Source organism: Odontesthes bonariensis, chromosome 3 (genome assembly GCF_027942865.1).
Source record: "Odontesthes bonariensis isolate fOdoBon6 chromosome 3, fOdoBon6.hap1, whole genome shotgun sequence".
In the NCBI taxonomy this organism is placed as follows: domain Eukaryota; kingdom Metazoa; phylum Chordata; class Actinopteri; order Atheriniformes; family Atherinopsidae; genus Odontesthes; species Odontesthes bonariensis.
In genome coordinates, this window is record NC_134508.1 from 9,800,443 (window position 1) to 9,824,784 (window position 24,342).

Sequence of the window (24,342 nt, forward strand, 5' to 3'; positions counted from 1 at the left end):
GACTGAACACCCTCCATTGTTTAAACACTATGTTAGAGTTTGGGCGTTATCCATTCTGTTCCTCAACAGCATCATTCTTCTTTGAACAATCAACTCCAAGGGCTCCAGAGCAGTCCCCAGCACAACCTAAGCTCTCCTCTACCTTTCCAAGAAAACAAAAGAATGCTTTTATCCCCGCAAGAACGAGCCAGGCAGTAGGTTGTCTTCACAACTTTTAATAACAATGAATAACAGCAGAACTTTAATAATAATTGGGAACTAAAGACAAGGTTGTGATTTTCACTTACAACTAACATGTCTGAGGAAGTAAATGAAAACAAGCTACAATGAACATGAAGGGAGGCGCTCTAGTCTTCACTTTGTCCTCAACTGATCAGTCTGTGAAGAGGAAAGACTCAGGTTAGTAAACGACCAACCTATTCATGGAAAAGTCTGATTTTAATGTGTCAACTTCCATGGGTGTGTTTGAATATCTCATTCCTTTACCTGGGTCTCATGACATTCCCATGCAGCCCTCTGTATCGCTGGTCCCTCTGGATGGATGTAAGATCCTCTTTAAAGGTCCCTTCATAGATATCTGATTGACGTTTCATGTAGCTCTCACTTTCATCTCTATGGAAAAAAAAAAAAGCAAACGATCACGTTCTAATTTTTATGTGCCGGCCCTTTGTATCGGTGTCGAATTTGCACAGATTTGAGCTTCAGCATTCCTCTTGCACTCTTGCACCTACCCCAGCCGCTTTCCCATGATTGTCTGAAGGAACTTCCTGGCAGAGATTTGGCCCAGGACTTTCCTGTAACTGTTGGTAAAGATGGCATCAGCGTGGCGTTCTGAGCTAAAATCAGGACAGTGGACAGTTGATATCAGCTTGGTTTAATGCACAGCAGTGTTATTGAATAGACTTTTTGGGTGTGAAAAAAAATAAGAAAACTGCAGATATGCTGCAGTGTGTTCATAATTGTGTCACTTAAGCTGAGCTTTCAGGTTATAAATCAAATTTACCAATAAACTCAATCTACAAAGATTGAGACAATACGAATTAATGTGGAATATATACATTTTTGTAAATGATTAACATGAGCTGACCCTTCCATATTTTGCATCAGCCTCTCAGTCCATATTAACATACGCACCGCAGTTCTGCTCGCTCCCTTGGAGGACGTGTGTCTTCTTCCAGCTTCTCTGCTGGATACTTTATAGAAGATGTCATCAGGATAGATGTATCCCTCTGGCCAAACCTGTGATAATGTCTAATATTGCATTTAGATATCTCTTTACATACCTGTGTTTCATTCGAGTAAGTTAACATTTTCCATTTCCTACCGAACACAAACTGATTTGATTAGAATTCAGTATTTTTTTTCAATAATGCTGGATGTTGAAAACAAAATGCTCACACCCTTGTACATTTACATGTTCTGCAGCTTGGACGTGGGACACTGTGATTAAAATGCTGAGTAAATGTAACACAGTAACTAATGCAGACAACTCGACCCTTCTTTGCATAACAAGTGCAGAGGTCACAGCTATGACATGCAAAATAAGCAGTGAAAGGTTTAAAACAACATTTGCATTTACTTTGAGCATGAAGGTGACTTTTCTTTTTTCTTTTTTAGTCTGTCAAACTCAGGCTCAATTAGTGTTTTGTATTAAATACATGTGCACTACCAATGCAATGAATGTTACTCTACTACCTCTTTTCTTCAATAAAGATTAGCAAAATATCAAATCATGGAGTGTTTTTTTTCCAGTAATCAGGTGTATATAATAATACATTGTTCAGTGCCTCTGCTGTTATCAATCTCCATCTGCAAAAATAGATTAGTGAACCAATAAGGAAGAATTTCCATAGCTTTCGAAACCCTCCTTCAAATCAGTTATAAAAAAAAGAAGTGAGGACTTACCTAATGGATGGGTAGAGTGGGGAGCCTGATAAAGAAATGACCAGGCAACAGAACAGCAGCAGCGCAGCTTTCTCCATCATCACAGCTAGTCCTGGAGAAGAGTGGACTACCAGAATAAATGACAGGAGTAGAAATTACATGCGAAAAAAAAAGCTGAAACCACAGTTTCCCTCCGCCAGCGTCATCGCACAGCAGAACAAACACAAGTTGAAGCAGGCAGAGGTGTGTGCTGTGACAGAATGGCAACACTTAAAAGCACAGATATTAAATGTATCACATGCACACATTAGATGTGTGTGTGTGTGAGTGTGTGTGTGTGTGTGTGTGTGTGTGTGTATGTGTATGTGTGTGTTGTCAGAGTTACCTATTTTTTCTTTTTATGTGAATTTTGAGTGTCCCTGCTGTGCCCCTACTCGGCGCCTTCCACTCTCATCGTCCCTCACTGCCAGGAAAAACTGGACAAAAGAGACACTGGAACAGTACTGTTTGTTATCTCTGCGTTCTTGGTCAGTTTATACTGAACCTGTAGCTCCTGGTCACTCCCACATCACACATCATCACTCACTCTCTCTCTCTCTCTCTCTCTCTCTCTCTCTCTCTCTCCTTGAGTTGAGCTGTCTGTCTCTGGCTTAATCAAATGTTCATTGTCATGACCATAATTGAATGGACAAATACAACAAGGCAATACCAGCGTTACAATTTGTGATAACCACGCGGTATGCTGTGATAAAAGGAAAATGTTTAAAGTAATTAAAATGAAAAGAATATACCTGTTAGATGGTTCACCATTTGAAATGCTAGTAATGTTTTATTGTAATTTAATTAGTATATGGTATATATTTATTTATGGGGATAGTTATATATACATATATATATATATTCATATTTAAATATATATTTACAAGGATATGTGTGTAGTATATATTTATTTTTATGATTATATATTTATTTAGATATTTAGGAAGTGTATATATGGCAAATATTTATGTAGGTGTATTATACTTAGGATATTTACAAACTGAAGAATAGTTCAAAAGGGGTGGGAAACTAAAAAAGTATTGTAGTTCTTCCCATTCCTTTTTCGAACAATGTGTGGTTTATTGTTATGTATTAGCACTTTATGGGATTGAATTATTTATTTGTATTTTTTTTATTTCTCTTTTTCTTTCTTTTGTATGTACAAATAGTTACATACATTTTCTTTTTTTATACATGTTCGAAAATAAAAATCAATCAATCAATCAATCAATCAATCAATCAATCAATCAATCAATCAATCAATCAATGTTAAAAGCATTCAAAGCTTCTACAGTATAAAAAAAATTGAATCTGTAGACCTGATGATTGGGAATATTTTTGTCCAATGCAAAATGGTTTCTAAAAGAGAGGACACCATGAAAAAAAGCAGCTTGTGCCAAGAGCAAATGACACAACATATTGCCAACTCAGGAACTAGAATACATTTGAATAGGCAGTTATCTCACAAAAAACAAAAAAACAAAAAACACACATTTGATTTGATTTACAATTGTTGGATACACAGCCCAAACATTTTGGACAAGTTTATTTTTATATAAAACATTCTGATATTAATACACCTCTTCTGTCTTGTGGTCTTGTCCATCAAAAAAAGGACCACATTTTGGGGCAGTTAAATGTGAAGCGTAAATCTGACATTTTGACTCTGATTCCCACCCAAATCAATCGTTGTCGTGCGGAACGTTGTTTCACGTCAAGTTTTCCGCACGTACCGTGAGCATAGACGCACAGGGGGACATCTTTGACTAACGCGCAGCGCAGAAATTGAGATGAATCACGGACCGCCGTCGTTAACTTCCACCTGCACCGCAAATTGTCATCATCATCTCTGTCTTGTCGTTATTCTTAGAATTAAGACCAACAGTGAGATTATCACATTATTACTAATACGTGACTTTACGTGAATTTGTTCCAGAGAGCTAAAAAAAACAACAAAAAAAAAACAGCCGATTTTGTCCTTTGTACTTGTGTCTGAATTTGGGCCGATGTCAACAGCAAATGTACTTTGTGATAATTTTTCTAATACAAAAAAACTCACTCATTTTTATGGGTCACTCATACTATTATTGTTGTGTGACCTTCCCCCTCATATTTCCCCCCAGACTAAACACGGAGAAGCAGCATTTAGCTGTTATGCTGCAAACAAGTGGAACAAACTGCCAGTGGAGATTAAACTTTCACCAAATGAAGTCGTTTTTAACCTGGATTTAAAAATATTTCTGTTCTCATGTGTCTGTGCATGAAATCTGCACGATATCTTTTAATTTATCTGGACTGTTGCTTGTTTTTAAATTCATTTAAATTATTTTATTTGTTTCTCTTTATATTCTTTTATGTATTTTAATTCTTCTTCCACTCCCTGCTGCAATGCTTTTATTTTATGTAAAGCACTTTGAATTGTTTGTACATGAAATGTGCTATATAAATAAATTTGATTTGATATTTTGGATACGCGCTCCTGTAACGTTTGGTATTTGGAGCAGGAAGTGACTCCTCTTGTTGTGTAGACATCTTTGGGTACACACGACACCAGCGCTTTTAATGACATTTACTCAACGTTGCTAGCGCTTAAACTGTAACTTATTCTCTAAGAAAGAGAAATGACTTAAGTTTGAGCAACCAACCGGTGGCGAAAGTAGCTAAGTAAAGTACATAGTTGCCCATTTAGAAAGTCTCTTTACAGAAAAAAACGACAAAGTTGATGTAGCTAAGCTAAGCATGAGGACTCTGAAACCCTTATTCGTTTCTCAACACTGGGCCAGGTGTGTCCAGCCCAGATATTGTTCTAAACTTGCTAACGCCACAGTGGCCTCAAGACAGCAGAGGACAACAGTATCTGAGGGCTTCAAGAGTCGGGTGGCTTCTGGTCCAAGTTTTCAGGATTTTGTGAAAGGACTTTCAGAGAACAGAAGCTCTGCCGCAGATGAAGGGCACTCAGACGAACAGGGTTACCTTCCTGAGCACCTGGAGATGGGGAACTCGAGGAGAGGTTGGTGTTGTATGGAAGTTTTTCTGTGCCATCAGAGTGTGAATACGAATTTCTAATATTGAATTTTTACAGCATCAAAATCAGACTTTGAATTTGAAAAACCAACAGTGTAAAACAAACAAAACCAATTCTAAAAACAAAAATCAGTGGAAAAAAAATTCAGCATTTAAAAAAAATTTCAGCATTTAAAAAAAAAATCAGTGGAAAAAAATTTCAACTTCAAAAAATTCAATGACTATAATTACGGAAGAGTATTAAGGCCAGGCATAAGAAAAATTATTTATATTTTGCCTGTCGAGAATAAAGTCGAAATCTCGACAATAAAGTAATTAGATGATGGAGCAGAGGAGTTGACTTTATTCTCGACATATCGACTTTAATCTCGACAGGCAAAATATAAATATTTTTTCTTATGCCTGGCATTAGGCATTATAGTACTCTTCCGTATTATATTACATATAACAAGACAAGACAATACATGACTGAAGGCTATCTGCAGAGTTGAATGTGATGCTTGGATCAGTGCCGAGCTGTTTGTTTTTGTTTGTTTCAGTGTATTTTGAAACCTACGGATGTCAGATGAATGTAAACGACACAGAGATAGCCTGGTCCATACTCCAGAAGAAAGGATATCAACGCACAGTTGACTTAAACGAGGTACAGCCGGCCTATATTTACGTTTTTTGGTGATTTTTAAAATCACTTAAATCAGGTGGAGATGGATAATGACGCTTTTGTGCTTGCAGGCAGATGTTGTCCTACTTGTGACCTGCTCCATAAGGTAAGAAGACAGCGTTATGGAAGTTTTTCTGTGCCATCAGAGTTTGAATACGAATTTCTAATATTAAATTTTTTACAGCATCAAAATCAGACTTTGAATTTGGAAAACCAACAGTGTAAAAAGAAAATCAATTTCTAAAAAAAAAAAAAATCAGTGTAAAATAATTCAACATCTAAAAAAAAAATTCAACTTCAAAAAATTAAAGGGACATTATGTGATTTCTTCCCCCATCTAGTGGTGCAATTTTATACTGCAAAGTTGAATGAATTTGCTCTCTAGCGCCTCGCGTTTTCAAATGTCCGTTGCAACTACGGCAAGCGGTATGTGTCAAGATTCAAGAAGCTATGGCTTCAGACTCAAGGTCCATACAAACAAAAGGACATCAAGACACACAGTACAAAGGATTACATAACACACATACAACAACACTATAAATACAGATGACAGAAAACATGTCAGATAACATAAGTTGACATAGCCTTTGGTGTGCAAATCATATTCCGGGAGTTACCGGAAGTGACGTCGACGCAGCGTTAGCGTTAGCAGCAGTGTGTAGTTGCTATCTGGAAAGTGTTCTTTTAAATAAACTCCCGGTAAACTTACAAACTTTCTAATGCCTCGTTTTGTGAGTTAAGAGCCTATGTGTACTACGGCAGAAGTTTGGTAACAATCAGTGCATTATTAGTGGGATCATTTACGAGATAAAATCTATTTAGCATTAGCGCCAGTAATAAGCCATTCGGCGGACGTGACGTCAAAATGACGTCATTTCCGCTTGCAGGCCTGGCGTTGGGGAAAACGCGATTCAAAGTGCTTTATGTCCCTCTCGGCACTTCGTCGTTTTTCATAGACCGGAAGGACATGGCAGCCTCCATAGAGCTTGCCCGCTCTGTGTAGATACAGACAAGTTATTCTTCACTCAGGAGGATAAGTGAGATTTTTGACAGAGATAATTTTACACCAATGAGGACTAATTTATGAATGAATATGTTGATTTGAGCTAATAAATGACTTAATTTATTACATAGTGTCCCTTTAAATGGAAAAAAATTAATTGAAAAAAATTCAGTGGAAAAAATTAAACTTTTGAGTAATAGATATTACTCAATATCTATTGAGCTGATCTGTCCAACGGAGCGTAACTTGATTGGCTGCCGTTGGATTAATTGAAACAGGGATCGATTGCTTCTCCCTGTTTACCCGGATGTTGAGTCTGGTTCTTTTTCCATTGAATTTTTTTTTAGATGTTGAATTTTCAAAGTCAAAGTCTGATTTTGATGCTGTAAAAATTCAATATTAGAAATTCCTATTCAAACTCTGATGGCACAGAAAAACTTCCATAAATGGCTTTTTCGAAAATGTCAAACTCTGAAAAGCTGTTTTTGCAGACTTATTCACCAAACCAACCGACAGTGATTCATTCTCTCGACAGAGAAAAGGCTGAGCAAACCATTTGGAACAGACTGCAGCAACTGACAGCCATGAAGAAGAAGCGGTTGAAGACCTGCTCACCAATGAAAATAGGGGTTTTAGGTAAGGCGTCTTAGACTCTTTGTGCAACACGCACAGGCTGTAAGGATGTGTTCATGGGCGTGTGGTTCCAGGCTGCATGGCAGAGAGGCTGAAGACGGAGCTTCTGGAGCGGGAGAAGCTGGTTGACGTTCTGGCCGGCCCAGATGCTTACCGGGACCTCCCCCGCCTTTTAACCACCGCTGACGGAGGCCAACAAGCCAGCAATGTGCTGCTGTCCTTAGAGGAGACCTACGCTGACATCATGCCCGTTCACCACGCTCCTCGGGGTCACAGTGCTTTTGTGTACGTTGTTCCTCACCCACGTATATGAAAGCCACCGTCTACAGCATCTTTGCGTTGCGTCTGACGTCTCTGTGTGCTGGCAGGTCCATCATGCGAGGCTGTGACAACATGTGCAGTTACTGCATCGTTCCCTTCACCAGAGGCAGAGAGAGGAGTCGGCCGGTCATCTCCATCCTGGAGGAAGTCCGTATGCTCTCTGACCAGGTAAATCAGTTGGACCCTCAGCGCTCCTTTAGAGAGCTTCCACATGTCCACCTTGAAATGGATGGATGGAAGAAAAATAATTACTTCTCTCTATAGGCACGAATTAACAGATGAAAGTGGGTCAGAAGCGTCTGTGCAGTGCAACACGTGGCAGAAATGAGCCGTCAGAAACGGCTGCTGTTTTCAGCTCGGAGCTCCACTATGGAAGTTTTTCTGTGCCATCAGTTAGAATATGAATTTCTAATATTGAATTTTTACAGCATCAAAATCAGACTTTGAATTTGAAAAACCAACAGTGTAGAAAAAAACTAAATTTCTAAAAACAAAAATCAGTGTAAAAGAATTCAACTTCAAAAAATTCAGTGGAAAAAGAACCAGACTCAACATCCGGGTAAACAGGGAGAAGCAATCGATCCCTGTCTCAATTCATCCAACGGCAGCCAATCAAGGACAGATCAGCCACGTCCACCAACGCGGGTGATGGTGCTTCGGTGAGTGAGTTTACTTTATTTGCCATTTATGTTAGTGAAATAGATATTACTCATATCTATTGAGCTGATCTGTCCAACTTGATTGGCTGCCGTTGGATGAATTGAGACAGGGATCGATTGCTTCTCCCTGTTTACCTGGATGTTGAGTCTGGTTCTTTTTCCACTGAATTTTTAGATGTTGAATTTTTTTTACACAGATTTTTTTTTTTTTTTTTTTTAGAAATTAAATTTTTGTTTACACTGTATTGGTTTTTCAAATTCAAAGTCTGATTTTGATGCTGTAAAAATTCAAGATTAGAAATTCGTATTCAAACTCTGATGGCACAGAAAAACTTCCACACTCCACCAGCTTTATACATCAGCCTCTGTTTTTGGGTTCTTGCAGAGCACGACTGCGTTACAAAACTGAAAACACGTACACAGTCTGCCTGGAGCCTGGACCGCAGCAAACATAAAGTTTAACATTTATAAAGGTTTCTTCAGAACCTGAGAAATGAAATTACATTTCCAAGATTTATTTATTTATTTTTAACAAAGCCTTAAGTCACAGTGGTTTAACTGCTACGTGTGTTATGGGTGATTAAGGAGCTTCTAAACACTTTAACAGGTTTGTTTTAAGGCGTAAACTAAATATTGTGGATTTACTGTGATTAAACGTATAAATGCTAGTGTTAACATTGACGTTTAAAGAAATTAAATAATCATTTCGCGGGTTGGAAAACGGCAGAAAACGTTGTCTGTTCCGTACAGTTTATGTCATCACCCTTGGATAAAAAAAAGATGGATCAGAATAATAATAAAAAAAAAAACTAAAGTCACTGCCCTCTGACCTGAGCTGGAAAAGTAAGACGGCTCGTCCTCTCTTGGACGCAGTAAACCGGTAAATCTTGATTGGAAGTGCGCCGTGCTCTGCATGGAGACTGATGTCTATTCAGCTGAATCTGGGATTGAAAACGTCCGATCCCTGTGAGAATCCCTGCTGTGAGTTCCCCGGCTCCTCAGACCCGTCCGGTCACAGTAGGGGTTCATTCCTCACAGAAAACTTCCAATCTTTGTCACCCTGTCAGCAGTGAGATCACAGCAGCAGGTCCCGCCGTCACTTTACTGCATTTCTGAAATGTTCGGACCCGGGGACGAAGTTTTGGACGGGAAGAAAGAGTGCTCAGAATATGGCTCTGATTCATCCATTGCTTCTTACCTCCACTGTAAACTTAGTGGAGTGCTCCTTTAAATTCCTGCTTGCTTTATGTGTGTGTGTGTGTATGTGTGTGTGTTTCAGGGTGTGAAGGAGGTGACGCTGCTGGGTCAGAATGTGAACAGCTTCAGGGACACTTCACAAGAACAGTTCTCTGGTTCGGACCTGACGAAGCTCAGCCGCGGCTTTAAGACCATCTACCAAACAAAGCGAGGGGGTCTGCGCTTCTCCGACCTGCTGGACCAAGTGTCTCGCATAGATCCTGACATGAGGATCAGGTTCACCTCTCCTCATCCCAAGGATTTTCCCGACGAGGTAGGTGACAAAAGTTTTAAAACTCACCTCGTAAGCGTGGCTGTAAACGCATCCTCAAATTCACTCTCGCCACAAAAGCATCGCTTTCCGGTTATCGGGCTCATACGAATGTTCATTTCTTTTGTTTACCTGATATATGAGAGGCAGTTTTCAGTTGTTTTTCTCGAGGCTTCCTGAGCTGATGGGCTCGCTGCCGTTTGACAGGTTTTGCATCTGATCGCAGAGCGGGCGAACATTTGTAAGCAGATCCACCTCCCAGCCCAGAGCGGAAGCAACCAGGTTCTGAAAGCAATGCGCCGTGGGTAAGAAATCGCTGTCTTTTCTTCAGACTGAATGTTTCGCAGCAGTTTATTTTTGTAATATCTCTTAAAACTCCAGGTTGGTGTTTGAATAATGTGTCTTTCCCTGCTCGTTCAGCTACACCAGAGAGGCCTACCTTGATCTCGTGAAGAACATTAAGCAAATCATCCCAGGTAGTAAACTAGAATCAGGCTGTACCATCAGCTGTCTGTTAGTAACACTGTGATTGAGACATTTAAGCCCTCCAAACATTTTTCCTTTGTATGTAGTAAGGAATTTGTGTTATTTGCCTGAAATGAACTGAGATTTCAAGCTGAGCGACGTATATGCAGACGGGTTTAAACCGAGTTCCCTTTACAAGATTTGTTTAGCCTCGTTGTACTGCTGTATTGTTCACGCTATGTGGTGTGCTTCTATTGTGACTGGGAGTCTGGGAGTTGGTTTACCTGAGGTAAAACAGCGACTGTATTTCCAGCTTTACACACCACAATCGGCCATCAAAACATCTGAAGCGCCAGTGAGCGTCTGTCTTTTAGGCATTTTTTTTGGCCGATTCGGCTTGTTGAATTCAACATGTTAGTGAGAGAGGTCACTGATTAGTGGTTTAAGGTACTGAATGAACTGTGTAGTACATAAATAGGACGTTAACTTTTATTTGCAGTGCGTGAAGCTTAAATGCTGAATAAAATCTTAAATATACAAGACAATCCATATCATGGGTTAGTTTAAATTAGGGCTGGTCGAGTTAACTTGTTAATTATTTAATGGTGATAAATATTTTATCGCGCATTAACGCAGTTTTTAATTTATTTATTTTTTTATTAATTTTATTATTGTAAAAGTCTGTTCCTTTTGAAATGTTGACACAAAGGGACTGATGCCTGAGTTTGCCTCAGATCTGTGAATCTTGTAGCGTGAACCTGGCTTCAGTTGATCTGCCCCAAAACATCCCGAACACTGTAAGATGTCTCCTGGTTAAATACAGGTTTAGCATTTGTAGTCTTTACTTCGAAGGTTAGTTTTAAAATCGAACAAAATACCCAAGCAGTGATGTTTGTGTGACAGACGTGAGCCTCAGCAGCGACTTCATCTCAGGCTTCTGTGGCGAAACGGAGGACGACCATCAGCAAACGCTCTCGCTCATCAGACAGGTGGGCTACAACGTGGGATTCCTTTTCGCCTACAGTATGCGAAAGGTGAGCTCTTCTTGCACCTTTTTATAGTGTCGTGTATCGTAGAATAAAATCCAGGCTGTGAAACGGTTGGGCTGTTTTGTGCTGGTCACATTCAGAAGACGCATGCCTTCCATCGGCTGCAAGACGATGTGGCGGCAGAGGTGAAGCAGCGGAGGCTGGAGGAGTGCATCGGTGTGTTCAGAGAGGAAGCGCTGAGGGTCAACGCTGCCCTCGTTGGCAGCACACAGCTTGTGCTGGTGGAGGGAGTGAGTGCTGCACGCATGGCTCGACATTGTCAAATGAGCATCAACTCACTCTTACAGATACATGCATACATACAGCCTTAGTGTTACCAAGCAACACCCTGGTCTCCATTTTTCTTCAGGAAAGTAAAAGGTCTGCCGAGGACCTGTGTGGCAGAACCGATGGGAACACGAAGGTGATTTTCCCCAAGGAGGACGTGTCCGTTCAGCCTGCTGAGTCCAGCACAGCACCGATCAGTGCTGGAGGCTATGTGCTGGTGAAGGTATATGAGGCTTCATACTCGTATTAATGGGGTGGATCATTTCTTCGAAACCGAGCCGTATTAATTGGCTCAAAATGATTTGATCGGACGTATTTGCATGGGTGTGTGAAATGTTTATCCTTTAGAAACCGTGTCGTCGTTGGCCGTGTTGGTTTTCATTTACCGGCAAAGTGAATCTTAAGCGATTTATTGAAAAGAGCCACATTGGCAGAGCAAAATCAAGGGAAGAGCCACTTTTACGACAACATACTAAAGTCCCCTTTTGCAAATATGCATTTCTACATATAAAACATCTCACAAAAAAAGAAACAACACAGCCAATACATTTTCAATTAAGACCATATTTACCTTAATACTGGGATGAGTGGAAGCTGGCATGCATGTCCTTGACTTTCTTCATGTTGTATTTGTAGTTTGTTGTTGTAATCACAGTGAGACATTCAGGATGGGCATGGTTTTTGTGCTGGTTTTTGCCATTTTTTTTTAATTAAAAACCGATCCATTGTGCCTGCATCTCGTGCTAGCGTGCTCTGCGGTCAAGTGTGACTGTGGTTTAAGCGGGCTGCGTTGCCAGGTTTAACAGAGCCCCCTTTAGGAAACACCATTAAGCCTTAATTAATACTTTAAAAAAATACTTAATACAACAAAAATGCAAACTTAATAAAATTACTTAATACTGTGCAGTATTCGCTGTATGTTATTTGAAAAAAATGTATCGTTATTGTTACCATATTGTTATAAGCTACAATGCGAGTGCGAGCCGCCAATTAAAGCTTGAGGAGGGGGGGCTAATAATTTTCACCTCAACTGTATATACTAGTACTCAGATAAAAAAATCCATTCCACATCTGAAAATACTTCAAACCTTTAATAGAATCATAAAAGATGTCCGGTTATGACACATTAACCATAACCTCAATGCACCGTGATTACAGCATGAAAAATATCAGTGGTTGGACATTATTTTAACACAGATGTATCTGATGTCACTCTGCTGCATTCCTGTCCCTCATTTGTCAGCGTCCTCTGTTTTTGGTTCAGATCTTGTCAGCCAACTCGCAGAGCCTGAGAGGCAGGGCCATCAGTCACAGCTCCCTGAGGGGAACACTGACACACTGTCAGACTCTGCCTGTGGACCGGCTCCATGGACACGTGGCCCCAAACGCAACCATGTTCCAAATGAGTCATTAATGGGATCAGGTGACACCGCAAGAAAGATTTCTCTTTGTTGCTCGATGTTGAAAACGCAGCCAGATTTTGTGGGAACTGTATTCATTTGAATAAAACTGGACTGTTTTGATGAGTTATAAAAACATTAATTAGACTTATTTATATTACCAATACTAATTATGTGTATGTGGGTCACTGCTCGACTTACTGAAGTCCTGTTTAGTTGATGTAAAAGAAAGAATTTGTTTAATACACGTGACTGATGCGTTTTTTCTTGAGCAGTGATGTCTGATTGATGCCGGGGCGTTTTCATGGGGTTCTCTGGCCACAGTAAAAATATCACTGATCAGCACATTTGCAGAATCGCACCACAAAGTCGGAAAGTTGGGGAGAGAATTTAGCCAAAGTCAGCAGCAGAAAGTGCTGTGGTGTGCTTTGGAATAGAGCGTGCTATTTGTAAAAAGGTGAGTGCGATGAATCCCCGCTCTGCACAGTGTCCCCTGTTATGACAGGACCGCAGTAACACTGTTGCCTCGTCCACAATTCAGGAAAGATAAGCTTGACATTTAAAGAAAAAAACAACACGTAGAAAACACAAGATGATAAAGATCTGAGGAGAAGCCCAACATCAAACTTCTCTCAGGAGGAGGAATAGTCATTCATTTCATCCTTTTAAAAAAAAATCTGCTGTTCATCCCGTAAACTGAACATCTGTCCCGATCAGCATGTAGTCCTACGGAAAACACACAGAAAGTTGGAGATAATTTATGATATTCATCAACCAGAAATGGGATCTTTCTATTAAATTCTTCATTAAAAAAAACCGAGATCTTGTGAAAAATCTATATATAAATGCAGAAAACATCAAGTCTCTAACCTTTAGGACTTGAAGCTGGGTGTTCACAAGCTTCATCTTTCCAATGGTAGGAAGTGGGTATCCCTTAGCAAGTTGAGCTATGAAGTGAAATGAATCAGTTTAGTTTAAGTCACAAAAATGTCACTCATCAAACAGCACAGTGATATTAGATGGGCTTGTAGGCTATAATTCAGCTTTTTGGATTGAATTCAAATCCGAACACTTTACATAAAAGGGTAATTATGGAAGTCACTGACTTTGCAAATGTATCTGGATCACAATGACATATATTTTATAAAGTGATACTCAAAGTACAGACACTGTTGGGATGCTGTTACTGTGCTACCACTTGTAGGGTAAATAAAAAGTAAAGTTTGCATCTTGACACCATTGGTGGAGGTGTTTCAGTACATTGTTTAAAGCCAAATCTCATCTATACCCTGAGTGGTGATGAGGACATCTGGTAAATATTTAGCAGTAAATGCTAATCAGTTAGGACCACCCAATATTGAGTTGGTCCCCCCTTTCCGCTGATCGAGGCTTGGACTCCACCAGATCTATGCTGTGATATCTGGCACCAATCTGTTAGTAGAGGATCTTTTGAACCTGTAAAATGAGATTGGGCCCCCATTGATCAATCTTTATATCCAGCACATCCTGCACATTTTTGATTAGATTGAGTTTTGTAAAATTCGGAGGCTAAGTCAACTTCTCCTACTCATCGTTGTGCTCCTGAACACTTTCCTGAACCACTTATTTACTGTATGGTTAGTTCATTATCCCAATGAAAGAGGCCACTGCCAACTAGAGTGTTCTAGTTCAGCAGCAATGTTAGGGTCAACGGTACAGCAGTGGCGGCTGCTGACTTTTAAAACAGGGGAAGCCTATATTACACGTTCAGGGTTGTAGTGGCTCGTGCCATCCCAAAGCAGAAGATAGCAAAGTTAAAAAGAATTAGTTATAACATAGCTGTGTCTAGTATGACAAGTATGCCCAGCGAATACACAGAAAGAAGGTATAGACTTTGAAAATTCACACAGCAAGGCCAAGATCAAGTATGATTGAATCTAAGACCTGTAAATGGCTGGATCTGTGGCTGGATCAGAATCTGTGGAGCATTTTTTCTTTCTCATGATGGACAAACACTAACTCCAATCATCACGACACAGCCCCTCATATTGACACGCCCACGTCTAATCTACCCCCAGAGACGCCAAGCAGCCTCGGAAGTGATGAGTTTTTGTCGCTTTAGCCAATGATGACCAAGAATTGTAGAAAAAAGGTTGACTCTCCCGCCCCCTCCTGAAGCCGGGCAGCCCTCGGCTCGGAAGCCTGGCTGTTAGTGGCGGCTTCATAACATGATTTCCTCAGTGAACGGCGGCGATTTCAGAACAAATCACTTCATTAAGCTACAGGACAACATGTTGTAGTTATGAAAGTAAATGCAGTATTGGGCATATCTTGTGTTTTGTGAATAACTGTTTTATCGTCAAATTAACATTGAAGATGTAGCAATTTCGCCAGAGAAAGTAGCATCCACATGAATTGTAGGACTTAAGGTTCACTAGCAGAACATTGCCCATAGAATTAAATTAGCCCGTTGGCTTGCCTTCCTCCCATCTTGCATCTTTATGCCATGTTTCCCATAAGAAATATTTTATACCTCTATGGAGCTATCAGTGTGCCCAGCTACAGCAGACAGACAAACATTCAGTTCTCCAAAGAACAATGCAAAGGCTCCAGAGATGACTCCACACATTGATTGAAGGCTGATTGGTTCAATGTTTGCTGGAGCTGGCTAGGGCCGGGAGGGGTCAACAAGAACCAATATGACAACAAATAGGATGAAGTGCCAAAAATTACAATGGCAAAGAAACACCGGTTAAAAAGCTCAGACAACAGCTGAACTGGACAGTCTTCGCTATTTTAACACTTGGTTTCACTCCATCACAAAGCAGATTTTTTTCCCCTATTTTACTTATGTCTTTTCAGCAACAGAGCAAAGCTAAAGGAACAACAACAGCGCTAACACAACTAAGGGCAGCACACAGCTCCGAACATATTCCACATATTTCTGATTTTACCCCAAAGTGGCAGCAAAATGTGATCAACGTGTAGACCCCTGTGTTTGCGAGGAATCAGTGGAGATCTTAAGAGAGCCCTTAAAATCTTAAAATATCTCAAAAGCCCTTAAGAGACACACAGAGGCCATCCACAAGATGCAAAAGAAAACCAGATTCACCAGACCACACACACTCTGGCAACACAGAATCAAAACCAGTCCTGAAAAATGTCCCAAAATTCAACGCTCTTACAGAAATATAATGTAGATTGATGAAATTTTCCTTGGGGTTTGAAAAGCAAGCATATGATCCAAAAACACAATTTTAAAACTCACCATTTAGTTTGGGTAACACGACCAGTTTCAGGACCATTTGGAATATCCTGTCAAGGGAGCCGACCTGTAGTTAGGAATTCCGGTTAGTTTGAGTTGATGCCAACAGTACTCGCAGTGACTTGTATTAGAATGCGACTCTTACCTGGAACTGTCCTACATAACTTGTGGCCAAGGTCAGATCCATTCTGAATAAATGAAACAAAATTAGAATGTGTCCTAACAAGGACGTCCTGAATGAATGTATCCGTGCTGGTTCTCGGGAACTCACTTGTTGAGGGTGACGGAGCCAGCAATCCTTACTCCGGTAACAAATACATGGGTGCTGACACTGCTCTCCTGCCAAAACAAAGGCGGAAACGGCTCAAGGGATATTTCTAAATAATGCAATGACTTTGCATAACATCAGCTCTGTAACGTACCAAGTTCAGGACAAAAAGAGGGGAAAGTGTGCTGTTTGGTTGGATGGCGTAGGCTGTCACTGTGGCAGTGGCTTGAACTGTCATGTTCTTGGGATCAAAGGTGATGATGGGATTTTTCACTGTTTTAACCAGGAGTTTCATCATCAGACCTGGATATTGCTTGGCAATCTAAAAAAAAAAAAAAAAATGGGCGAGGTACATTACTGACAAACTGTCAACATTGCTTACACGTCTTAACAATCGGTGGAATGAAATGTCACCTGTGGGATGAAGAGTCCAAATGTTCTGGTGTTAAGTCGGAAAGGAGAACCTTGTGGGATCTGTTTTGACAGGGCAAGAAAAGTTGTAGATTAGTGTATCATCCTGGACCATCCCAGTCTCACCATAAAAATGAAGAATATATACATTTGTCTACCTGTTCAAAAGTAGTTTTACAAGTCAGGATTGTCAATTGTGAGATGTTTATGTAGTGTTTTGGTGCCACTTGGGGGCTGTCTAAGAAATATGTGGAACAATCTGAGATGTGGACTGCTCTTGGTTGTGTTGGTGGGATGTTGGCCATTTAGCTTTGTCAAATAGACAAAGCTCTGCTTTATGGTTGGTGAATGATAGGCGTTAAAATAAGGAAGATCGTCCAGTGCAGCTGCTGTCTGAGCTTTCTGTGCTCTGTTGATCTGTGATCTGTTGTTGCCGGCCCCTCCGGACTCAAACTATTCTTCAACGGATCGGCATTGGACCTAAGGGTTGCATCATCTTTGAGGGCTACATGCTCTCAGCTTTTTGAAGGACTACACACTATTCCATCCATGTTGACAAAGGACGGATTCGCACCTGTGTTTCAGGCATCAACAGTCTCGCTTCTTGCCCCCTCTGAATGGCGTGATCTCCTGTGTTGTTAAGTTGAATTCTGTGTTTTGGGCTTCGCTTTTCAGTTGGCAGCACAAATCGCTTGACTAATCACACGTCTGCTCTCGTGACTGATTTGGCAACAACTCTAAACGACTGTCCCATCCACCGACGAGCATTAATTAATCACGTCCGTGTGAATCCTACCTCAATGCTTCACTTTGCATGAGCTGAAAGCGATGCATATGCATATCTCTGTGCAAGTATGAACAAGCTCTTACCCTAACCATTTGCAGAAGAGTGCAGGTCAGCAGAAAATGAAGGAATCATGAGTAGGCAAGACAAGTTTCATATCAGCAATTTCTTGCATGAAAGTGAATTTTTTTTGTTGTTGTTGCTGAAATTGTAATATTTTGCGACGTGGACATAGACGCTGCAGAGAGTAGAGTTCAGTAGAGTTTAGCACACCATGTCATCTGTGATGTACAGGCTTAGAGCTCCGGCTTTGTTGTAGACGAAGGCTGCAGAGTTGGCTGTAAAGGCAGATATGCCAATGGACAACATGTTGTTGGCCTGGGGTGGCAGGGAAAAGGCTGCTGGGGCGAACGGAGGCTCCTCATGCTTCCCAATGTTGTAGAATTCCCCCTAAAAACAGAAAAGTGGGGAAAAAAAAGTTTGATTACAACAAAGCTTAATTTATAGATCCCTCACAAATGTTTGATGGGTAACATTTCTTCACCTTTAAGCTAAAATCTATAGACGAATTTGAAACTTCTGGCGACGACACCATTGAATATTCTATCTCTGCGTACTGGTCCACCTTGGCCAAAACTGCAATGGGGTAGAAGATCACTCTTACATTCTGTATTAGTAAAACATCTAAAGGATTTACAAAAGAGGATGTTTTACCATTGAGAGTTTTCAGACGAGGGTTTAAATCGGATACTGCTTCAGCCACCAGAGGGCAGATCTGCAACAGTGAGAAAAAGAGGAACAATACATCTGAACTCCATAACAAAAAGTTGCCATTAGACAGTCACTTTGAAATGGATCATTCTGAAATCAGTTAACAGTTAACAAACAGCAGAGCCTCCTTAAATGAGAATGTACTATTCAAATAATTCCTTAATTTCAGGCTTTGTTTAAAGATAATTTAAACTGGACATTCTGTGATATTACTCTTTTTTCTGTCAGAAAATGCCCCATCACCAGGAGCCGAATTATGCAAATTATGCCTTTTTTGGCTTTTTAAAAATCTTTGAGCACACCGCAAGGCCTTTTATGTCTGCTGGTCGTAGTGCAGAGTCTACGGATTGCATGACTTTTGTGCACCAGCACTGATCACACCACTGTTCTTTGTAGGGAAATAGAAGATTGGCTTCAGTCATCATTATATGATCCCAGAAAGTCACATGAGAATTCACTGCGAGGCGGACTTTCCTCCTGAATATGAGATGCATTCTTTACCAGCAATAAAAAGCAAATGTTACTAAAGAAAACAGAAGGGCAGGTGTAGAAATTGCACCAAATGGATAACATGACTTTTGTTCAGAATTTAAACCTGACATAAAGTAAGTGCACCTCACTGTAGTTTTGTCAGCAACATGGTTAATACAGATAACTGGACTCTTAATTATCGCATTACACACTGAAATGTATGTATTTTGCATGATTAGGAACACTGTCACCATCCATCTCTATCCTTGCCAATGAAACTGGTTCAGTGAGTTTTCCACATCTAATATTGAAATTTTGCTTTTCTGTTAGTTCCAACAAGTCCAACAAATGTAAAATATCACTGCCACTGGGTCAGGAGGGAAAAAGGACTATATGAGCATTTCCACCTCAGTGCAGGCATCATTTTTGAGTCTTTCGCTGTAGAAGTCCTCATAATTGGAGCAGCCACATGCAGCGCTTTCAACTAAATGTCTTATGAGATTAATACGATCATATGCCAACTTTTTTCTTTCTTTTTCTCTTACTTCAGAGTTACATTCCATCAATAACACGACAACACTTTACTAAAACGCATTTGTCACTTCCTGGTTGGGTTGAGACGATAACATTAGTAAGGTTTAGGGCTCAAATACATTAATTCTGCAACGCAGTCGTCATATTCATGGACTCCATTTGGTTACATATAAAACGCAACATGTTACATCAAAATGTTGTCTCTTCCTGTTTGGCTTCAGGCTGTAACATAACTTGGTTAGGGTTAGAAAATAATCATGATTAGGGTTCTTTTTACAATGTGGTAAAGTGTAGTTTATACAGTATCTGCCTGCATGAACTTCATGGGTCCATGACCCACGGACACTCTCATTGCTTCCCGTGTGCTGTCATCAGTTACTGCTCTTGTTACCAGCAGTGGCCATCTACAAGCACGCCCAGCTTTGAGTAAATCAAGCCTCTTGAAAAGTGCACAGTAAGGGGAAGACATGCCTCTTGGGGGCTTTTGATCTTGAATTGAAGCAATGTGTCTGAGGCAGGCAAATGACGGAATAAGTCTTGTGAAGGCACATTAATGATTTTTTTTCTGCACACAAGTCAACAGACCACAGACCCTCAAACTAATACTAGTGTCATGGATTATGATACGGAAGTGATGTATCCACCAAGGGACAGTTTGGATAGATCTTGCTGACGATACCATTACTTTTAAATGTAGCTTTGCTTTCATTTACGGACACTTTTGCCGTATGTTCAGTCACGTCCTCTGTCAGAAAAGGCCCAAACCCTCCAAACTAGCCCAGTTCTTTAAGCTACAAATACTGTGTGAAAAAGGGGTGGTCAGCCTATTGGCTGGTTAGCGCTCACCTGCTTCTGTAGAGCGTTACGCAAAGCCTTATCTACGAAGCTTTTGAAGAGATTATACAGCCAGCTGAAACAAACACCAACCATAGATATTAGGACAATGCAGCATGACAAGTAAAAAGGGCTTAATCCCACATTCTCTCACATGGGTTCAAGCAGAGTGCAGCCGGGTTTTTCTTACCTAGCTCCACCGTGAAATTTGATGCTTGCTCTGCTAATAGTGGCTCCACAGTTAACACTGCTGACCGCTGGCCGGCCTGTCTCATCACTCTTGATGGCGATACTTGTAGTGATTGTAAGTCCATTTACATTCAAATCAAAAGAGCCGCTGTCCTTTCTGTTGAAATACTGTATGAGCCACTGCTGCAGCAGAAAGTATTTGCACTTTGTAAAGGAAAGCTCTTCTCTCACTCACATTATTCTGAGGTACTTGACCCTCCAGTTTCCGCGCAGACTGATGAAAGCGTTACCAATACTCAGTCTGACTCCAGTCCCAGGCACAAGATTCACTGAGGACTGCGGCAACCCCACATTCACGATCTGCATGCTGGAAGAAACACATTGGTTGGATGTTGGGACAGTTAAGGCTCCCAGGTCTTAACAGAATTTAGAGTTGTGTTGAATAAACTGTTGTCTTACTTTGACAAACTGTACTTGACCTTGCCAATGGGAGAAACCTCCGCTTTCCCTGACATGTCTGGGATTTTGATGGATTTGAGTTTCTGCTGCATGGACGTGATGCCCAGTTGTCTGCCTAGTAAAAGGCAAGACAATTCCTTGATGATCAAACCCTGGAGAAATCAAACGACTGAAAAAGAATGCTTCAGCTCTCAGCCTTACCATATTCAAGGCCTTTCTCTGTTAGGCTGACCTTTACTCCCGGATTTATGGCAAACGTTGCAGGTATGAGAGCCACCAGAGCCACCCAAAAGCACAGGAACATCTTGACTTCTGGGAAATGCACAGCAAGATCATCAAATCTCAGGTTTTTGCGAACGTGGAGGTGCAAACTCAAAAAGCCTCTGCTTTTGTGTGGTTGGATTTGTTACTGTCTTGCAAAGAATATTTGCAGGAGGCTTCCTCCTGCAGACAATGATGACCTATTTGATACAAACTAACAATTTGCGTGTACCTCGCCTCTCGCCCGATGACCGCTGGGATAGGCTCCAGCCCCCCCGAGACCCGACCGACGGATTCAGCGGGTACAGAAAATGGATGGATGGCAGAAATGCTGCATTCGAATGAATCATACATATGACATATATGCTTTTGTATGTGCTCATGTATTTATTACTCTGAAATGTGGTAAACAATCCAACCCAACTTTATTTGTATAGCGCTTTAAAAACAACACAGTGCTGTACACGCATATAAAACAGAAGGTGAAACATTAAAATCATAAAACAATAAAAACGAACAACAAAACAAAGTCACAGTAAAAGCCAACAACCTCAGACTGAATTAAAAGCCGATGGGGAAAAAAAAGTTTTTAATGAGAGGACTTAAAAACAGTGAGTGAGTTGGCCTGTCTGATGTGTAAAGGGAACTCATTCCACAGTTTTGGGACAATGGCTGAGAATGCATGGTCCACTATAAGTTTTCCAATTGTTTTTGGGACGACTCACAATGACCGATCTGCTGACCTGAGAGAACGTGAAGGGGCGTACAGTTAAAGCAGACCAGACAGGTTCGGTGGGGCAAGGCCACGAAGACATTTAAAGACAAATTTTAAAATAGACTCTAAAATGAACCGGGAGCCATTGAAGTGCCAGTTAGCAACAAGTATGCAGTAAAGTAGCTTCAGCATTCTACCTCAGCTAGCTGAGTGTGTTTGGGATCTCTGGGTCAGGGAAGCATATGAAAGAGACCGTCATTGTCTGTGATGAAACCACATGACCCTGATAAGTCAGCAGGCAAGTCGGAACTTTATTAAATTAGGCTGAGATTCAAGATGGAGCCCACAATTCTTGTTCACTTCATGCATGGATATTTTAATCAGAATAGACATGTTGCAGGCTTTACGAATGGAAAACATTCGCTTTAAAACGGGGTGTAAAGACTATACAAACCAAGGTATCATCACTTAGATCGCTTAGATTTTTAACAAAGACACATAATGCTCATCCAAATCATTCCTTTTTTTTTTAAACAACATTCAGCAGATAAAAAAAGAGTCTACTGCAAAGTCATTTTGAAATCTTTTAGCATATGAATACAAAAAAATAAATTAAATCACCAACCTAATGTAAAACCAGATGCAATCAATTATAATGGTAACATTTTCAGAATGTAACATTCATTCACACTCAATTTGAGTCGTGTGGTTAATAGCATTTCTATCCTTAGAAAAATTAAGCATCAAACATAATCTCAGTCTTACCTGAAGCAGCAGATTGTGAGGAACGGATGATTTGTCCTTTCTCTGACAGCGAGTCAGTTGGATTGTCAACCAGGCAGAGTGAAAGAGGAAGAGAGGCACATGGCCTCTAATTTACTTACTCAATCAGGAACTGAACCTAGCAAGGGGACCAGCCCACAAACTTGAAGCCAACTTGGTATTTGTCATGCGTCTTGATTGCAGTAGCAGAGGTGGCTTATGGCTTATCTGAGTGTTTTTAAGATAAGAAAGATGCTGAGACCTACAGTTACACTTCTTTTCTTAGTTCCTTGTTTTCCTTACCAGAATAGCACAAACGAAAGAAAACACAAATGCATTGTTCAACATGCCAGCTTTCAAAGAATGAACCACGATAAGCTCTTTGTCAGTCCTGTTTGACCAGTTATGGTGCACCTTCACCAAGAACTATCATTACATTTGACTGTAGTAATATGATAAAAATAGAAACAATAAAAGATCATTTTATAAAAGGATTTTACAAAGTGCTTTACAAGAAGGGGTCAAGTACGTTAGAGTCAGATGGATGTTCACAAAAACACAACAACAAATTGTTTGATGAAGTTTTAAGGAGGTATTTGAAGATTACATTGGGCAGAATTTCTTAAGATGGAGGCTCTAATGCAAAAGGAACAACCTTTTTGACCTTTGTCACAAAACTGTGATCTAGAAATAGTTAGCAGGGCAGTATAGATTACAATAGTCAATTCAGTAAGTCTGAACTGTGTTTTAGGTGCAAGCAGTAAGATTTTAAAATCAATACCAAATCTAACAGGGGGCCAGTACAGGGGCCAATGCAGGAGTGATGGTAACGAGTCTAGCTGCAGCGTATTGAGTCAACTGGAGACAACGCTCCCTGACTGATATCCGAGTAGAGAGTTACAGCAGTCAAGGCATACATAGGCAAAAGCATGCCTGAACTGTGTTTCAGGAGTAAAAATTTAAACAAAACACTGAACACTGAAAAACTTTGACTCGTGCATTAAAATTTAAGTTAGAATCAAGTTTTTGAATCCGAGCAGCCAGGGAGATCTCATCTGAAACGCTGCCAACGGACTGAAACCACGAATCTGGGGCACTGTCAGGGACCAAGCAGTAAGGCAACAAAGACACAGGTGCTTTTGTTCAAAACTGGGGTTTTAATTTACCAAAAACAATGTGGCAAATGAAAAGTCGAACTAAATAGGAGTATAAAAGAGGACAACCTAATAAGACTATACTCAAACAGACTCAGAACTAAAGAAACTCAAAAAAATGAATGAACATAACAAACTGACAAATCTTCTTACACAGACCGATAAGGGGAACTGAAATACTGGTTCAGCTAAACCATGTAGAACACAAAGGGGAAACAAATGGCTGCTACACAAACAGACAGCAGAAACACAAAATAAACTCCAAACACCCTATGACCATGCAGCGAATGGATCTGTCCAATTAGACTGGCTGCAGCATATGAGATTCCTAAGGCCTTGGCCACGCCCTTTGCTGCACCAGGAGGGAGAATCTTAAAGGGGAACTCCGGGGCATTTGAAGCGTGTTTCCATTGCTAGAGGTTGTCAAATACTGATAGTAGGACACAGAGAGGTGCGTATCTGCGCTCCCTGTGTGAAGATCGCTCTGTCCGCACAGCATGTCATGCGAGGCTAATACGTGGTGGCTAAGGGGCAAGCGCTAACCCTTCCACGTAAAACAACAACTTGCACACT

The 24,342-nt window shown here is 40.6% G+C and overlaps 3 protein-coding genes across 8 annotated transcripts; 1 reads left to right on the forward strand and 2 right to left on the reverse strand.

The window, feature by feature from the left end:
- Nucleotides 1-199: 199 nt before the first annotated feature.
- On the reverse strand, nucleotides 200-2,403 carry ghrh (growth hormone releasing hormone). Of its 4 annotated transcripts, none has more exons than XM_075460222.1 (6): nucleotides 2,270-2,403; nucleotides 1,906-1,996; nucleotides 1,135-1,251; nucleotides 732-836; nucleotides 487-612; nucleotides 200-378 (listed from the first exon to the last, which is right to left on the reverse strand). In XM_075460222.1, exons 2-6 carry the CDS (start codon nucleotides 1,983-1,985, stop codon nucleotides 366-368), a joined length of 441 nt encoding a protein of 146 aa, XP_075316337.1. In that variant the 5' UTR covers nucleotides 1,986-1,996; nucleotides 2,270-2,403; the 3' UTR covers nucleotides 200-365. The 4 variants fall into 4 exon arrangements, with proteins under 4 accessions (XP_075316337.1, XP_075316338.1, XP_075316339.1 ...); XM_075460223.1 differs by having other exon boundaries at nucleotides 1,135-1,239; nucleotides 1,906-2,011; XM_075460224.1 differs by having other exon boundaries at nucleotides 732-800; nucleotides 1,906-2,011.
- A 2,060-nt stretch (nucleotides 2,404-4,463) lies between these two features.
- On the forward strand, nucleotides 4,464-13,157 carry cdk5rap1 (CDK5 regulatory subunit associated protein 1). Its single transcript, XM_075460225.1, has 13 exons — nucleotides 4,464-4,933; nucleotides 5,487-5,590; nucleotides 5,680-5,714; nucleotides 7,147-7,247; nucleotides 7,319-7,529; nucleotides 7,613-7,733; nucleotides 9,504-9,734; nucleotides 9,939-10,036; nucleotides 10,152-10,207; nucleotides 11,100-11,230; nucleotides 11,326-11,475; nucleotides 11,595-11,735; nucleotides 12,777-13,157. The coding sequence occupies exons 1-13, from the start codon at nucleotides 4,663-4,665 to the stop codon at nucleotides 12,924-12,926; spliced, it is 1,800 nt and encodes a 599-aa protein (XP_075316340.1). The 5' UTR covers nucleotides 4,464-4,662; the 3' UTR covers nucleotides 12,927-13,157.
- On the reverse strand, nucleotides 12,576-22,871 carry LOC142376726 (bactericidal permeability-increasing protein-like). Of its 3 annotated transcripts, XM_075460228.1 has the most exons (17): nucleotides 22,619-22,871; nucleotides 21,371-21,469; nucleotides 21,079-21,189; nucleotides 20,878-20,992; nucleotides 20,654-20,785; nucleotides 20,420-20,575; nucleotides 20,242-20,305; nucleotides 18,334-18,394; nucleotides 18,164-18,255; nucleotides 17,893-18,069; nucleotides 16,839-16,898; nucleotides 16,579-16,746; nucleotides 16,428-16,495; nucleotides 16,302-16,344; nucleotides 16,160-16,223; nucleotides 13,783-13,859; nucleotides 12,576-13,638 (listed from the first exon to the last, which is right to left on the reverse strand). In XM_075460228.1, exons 3-17 carry the CDS (start codon nucleotides 21,179-21,181, stop codon nucleotides 13,597-13,599), a joined length of 1,422 nt encoding a protein of 473 aa, XP_075316343.1. In that variant the 5' UTR covers nucleotides 21,182-21,189; nucleotides 21,371-21,469; nucleotides 22,619-22,871; the 3' UTR covers nucleotides 12,576-13,596. The 3 variants fall into 3 exon arrangements, with proteins under 3 accessions (XP_075316343.1, XP_075316344.1, XP_075316341.1); XM_075460229.1 differs by lacking the exon at nucleotides 21,371-21,469 and having other exon boundaries at nucleotides 21,079-21,186; XM_075460226.1 differs by lacking the exon at nucleotides 21,371-21,469 and having other exon boundaries at nucleotides 22,619-22,870.
- Nucleotides 22,872-24,342: the final 1,471 nt, after the last annotated feature.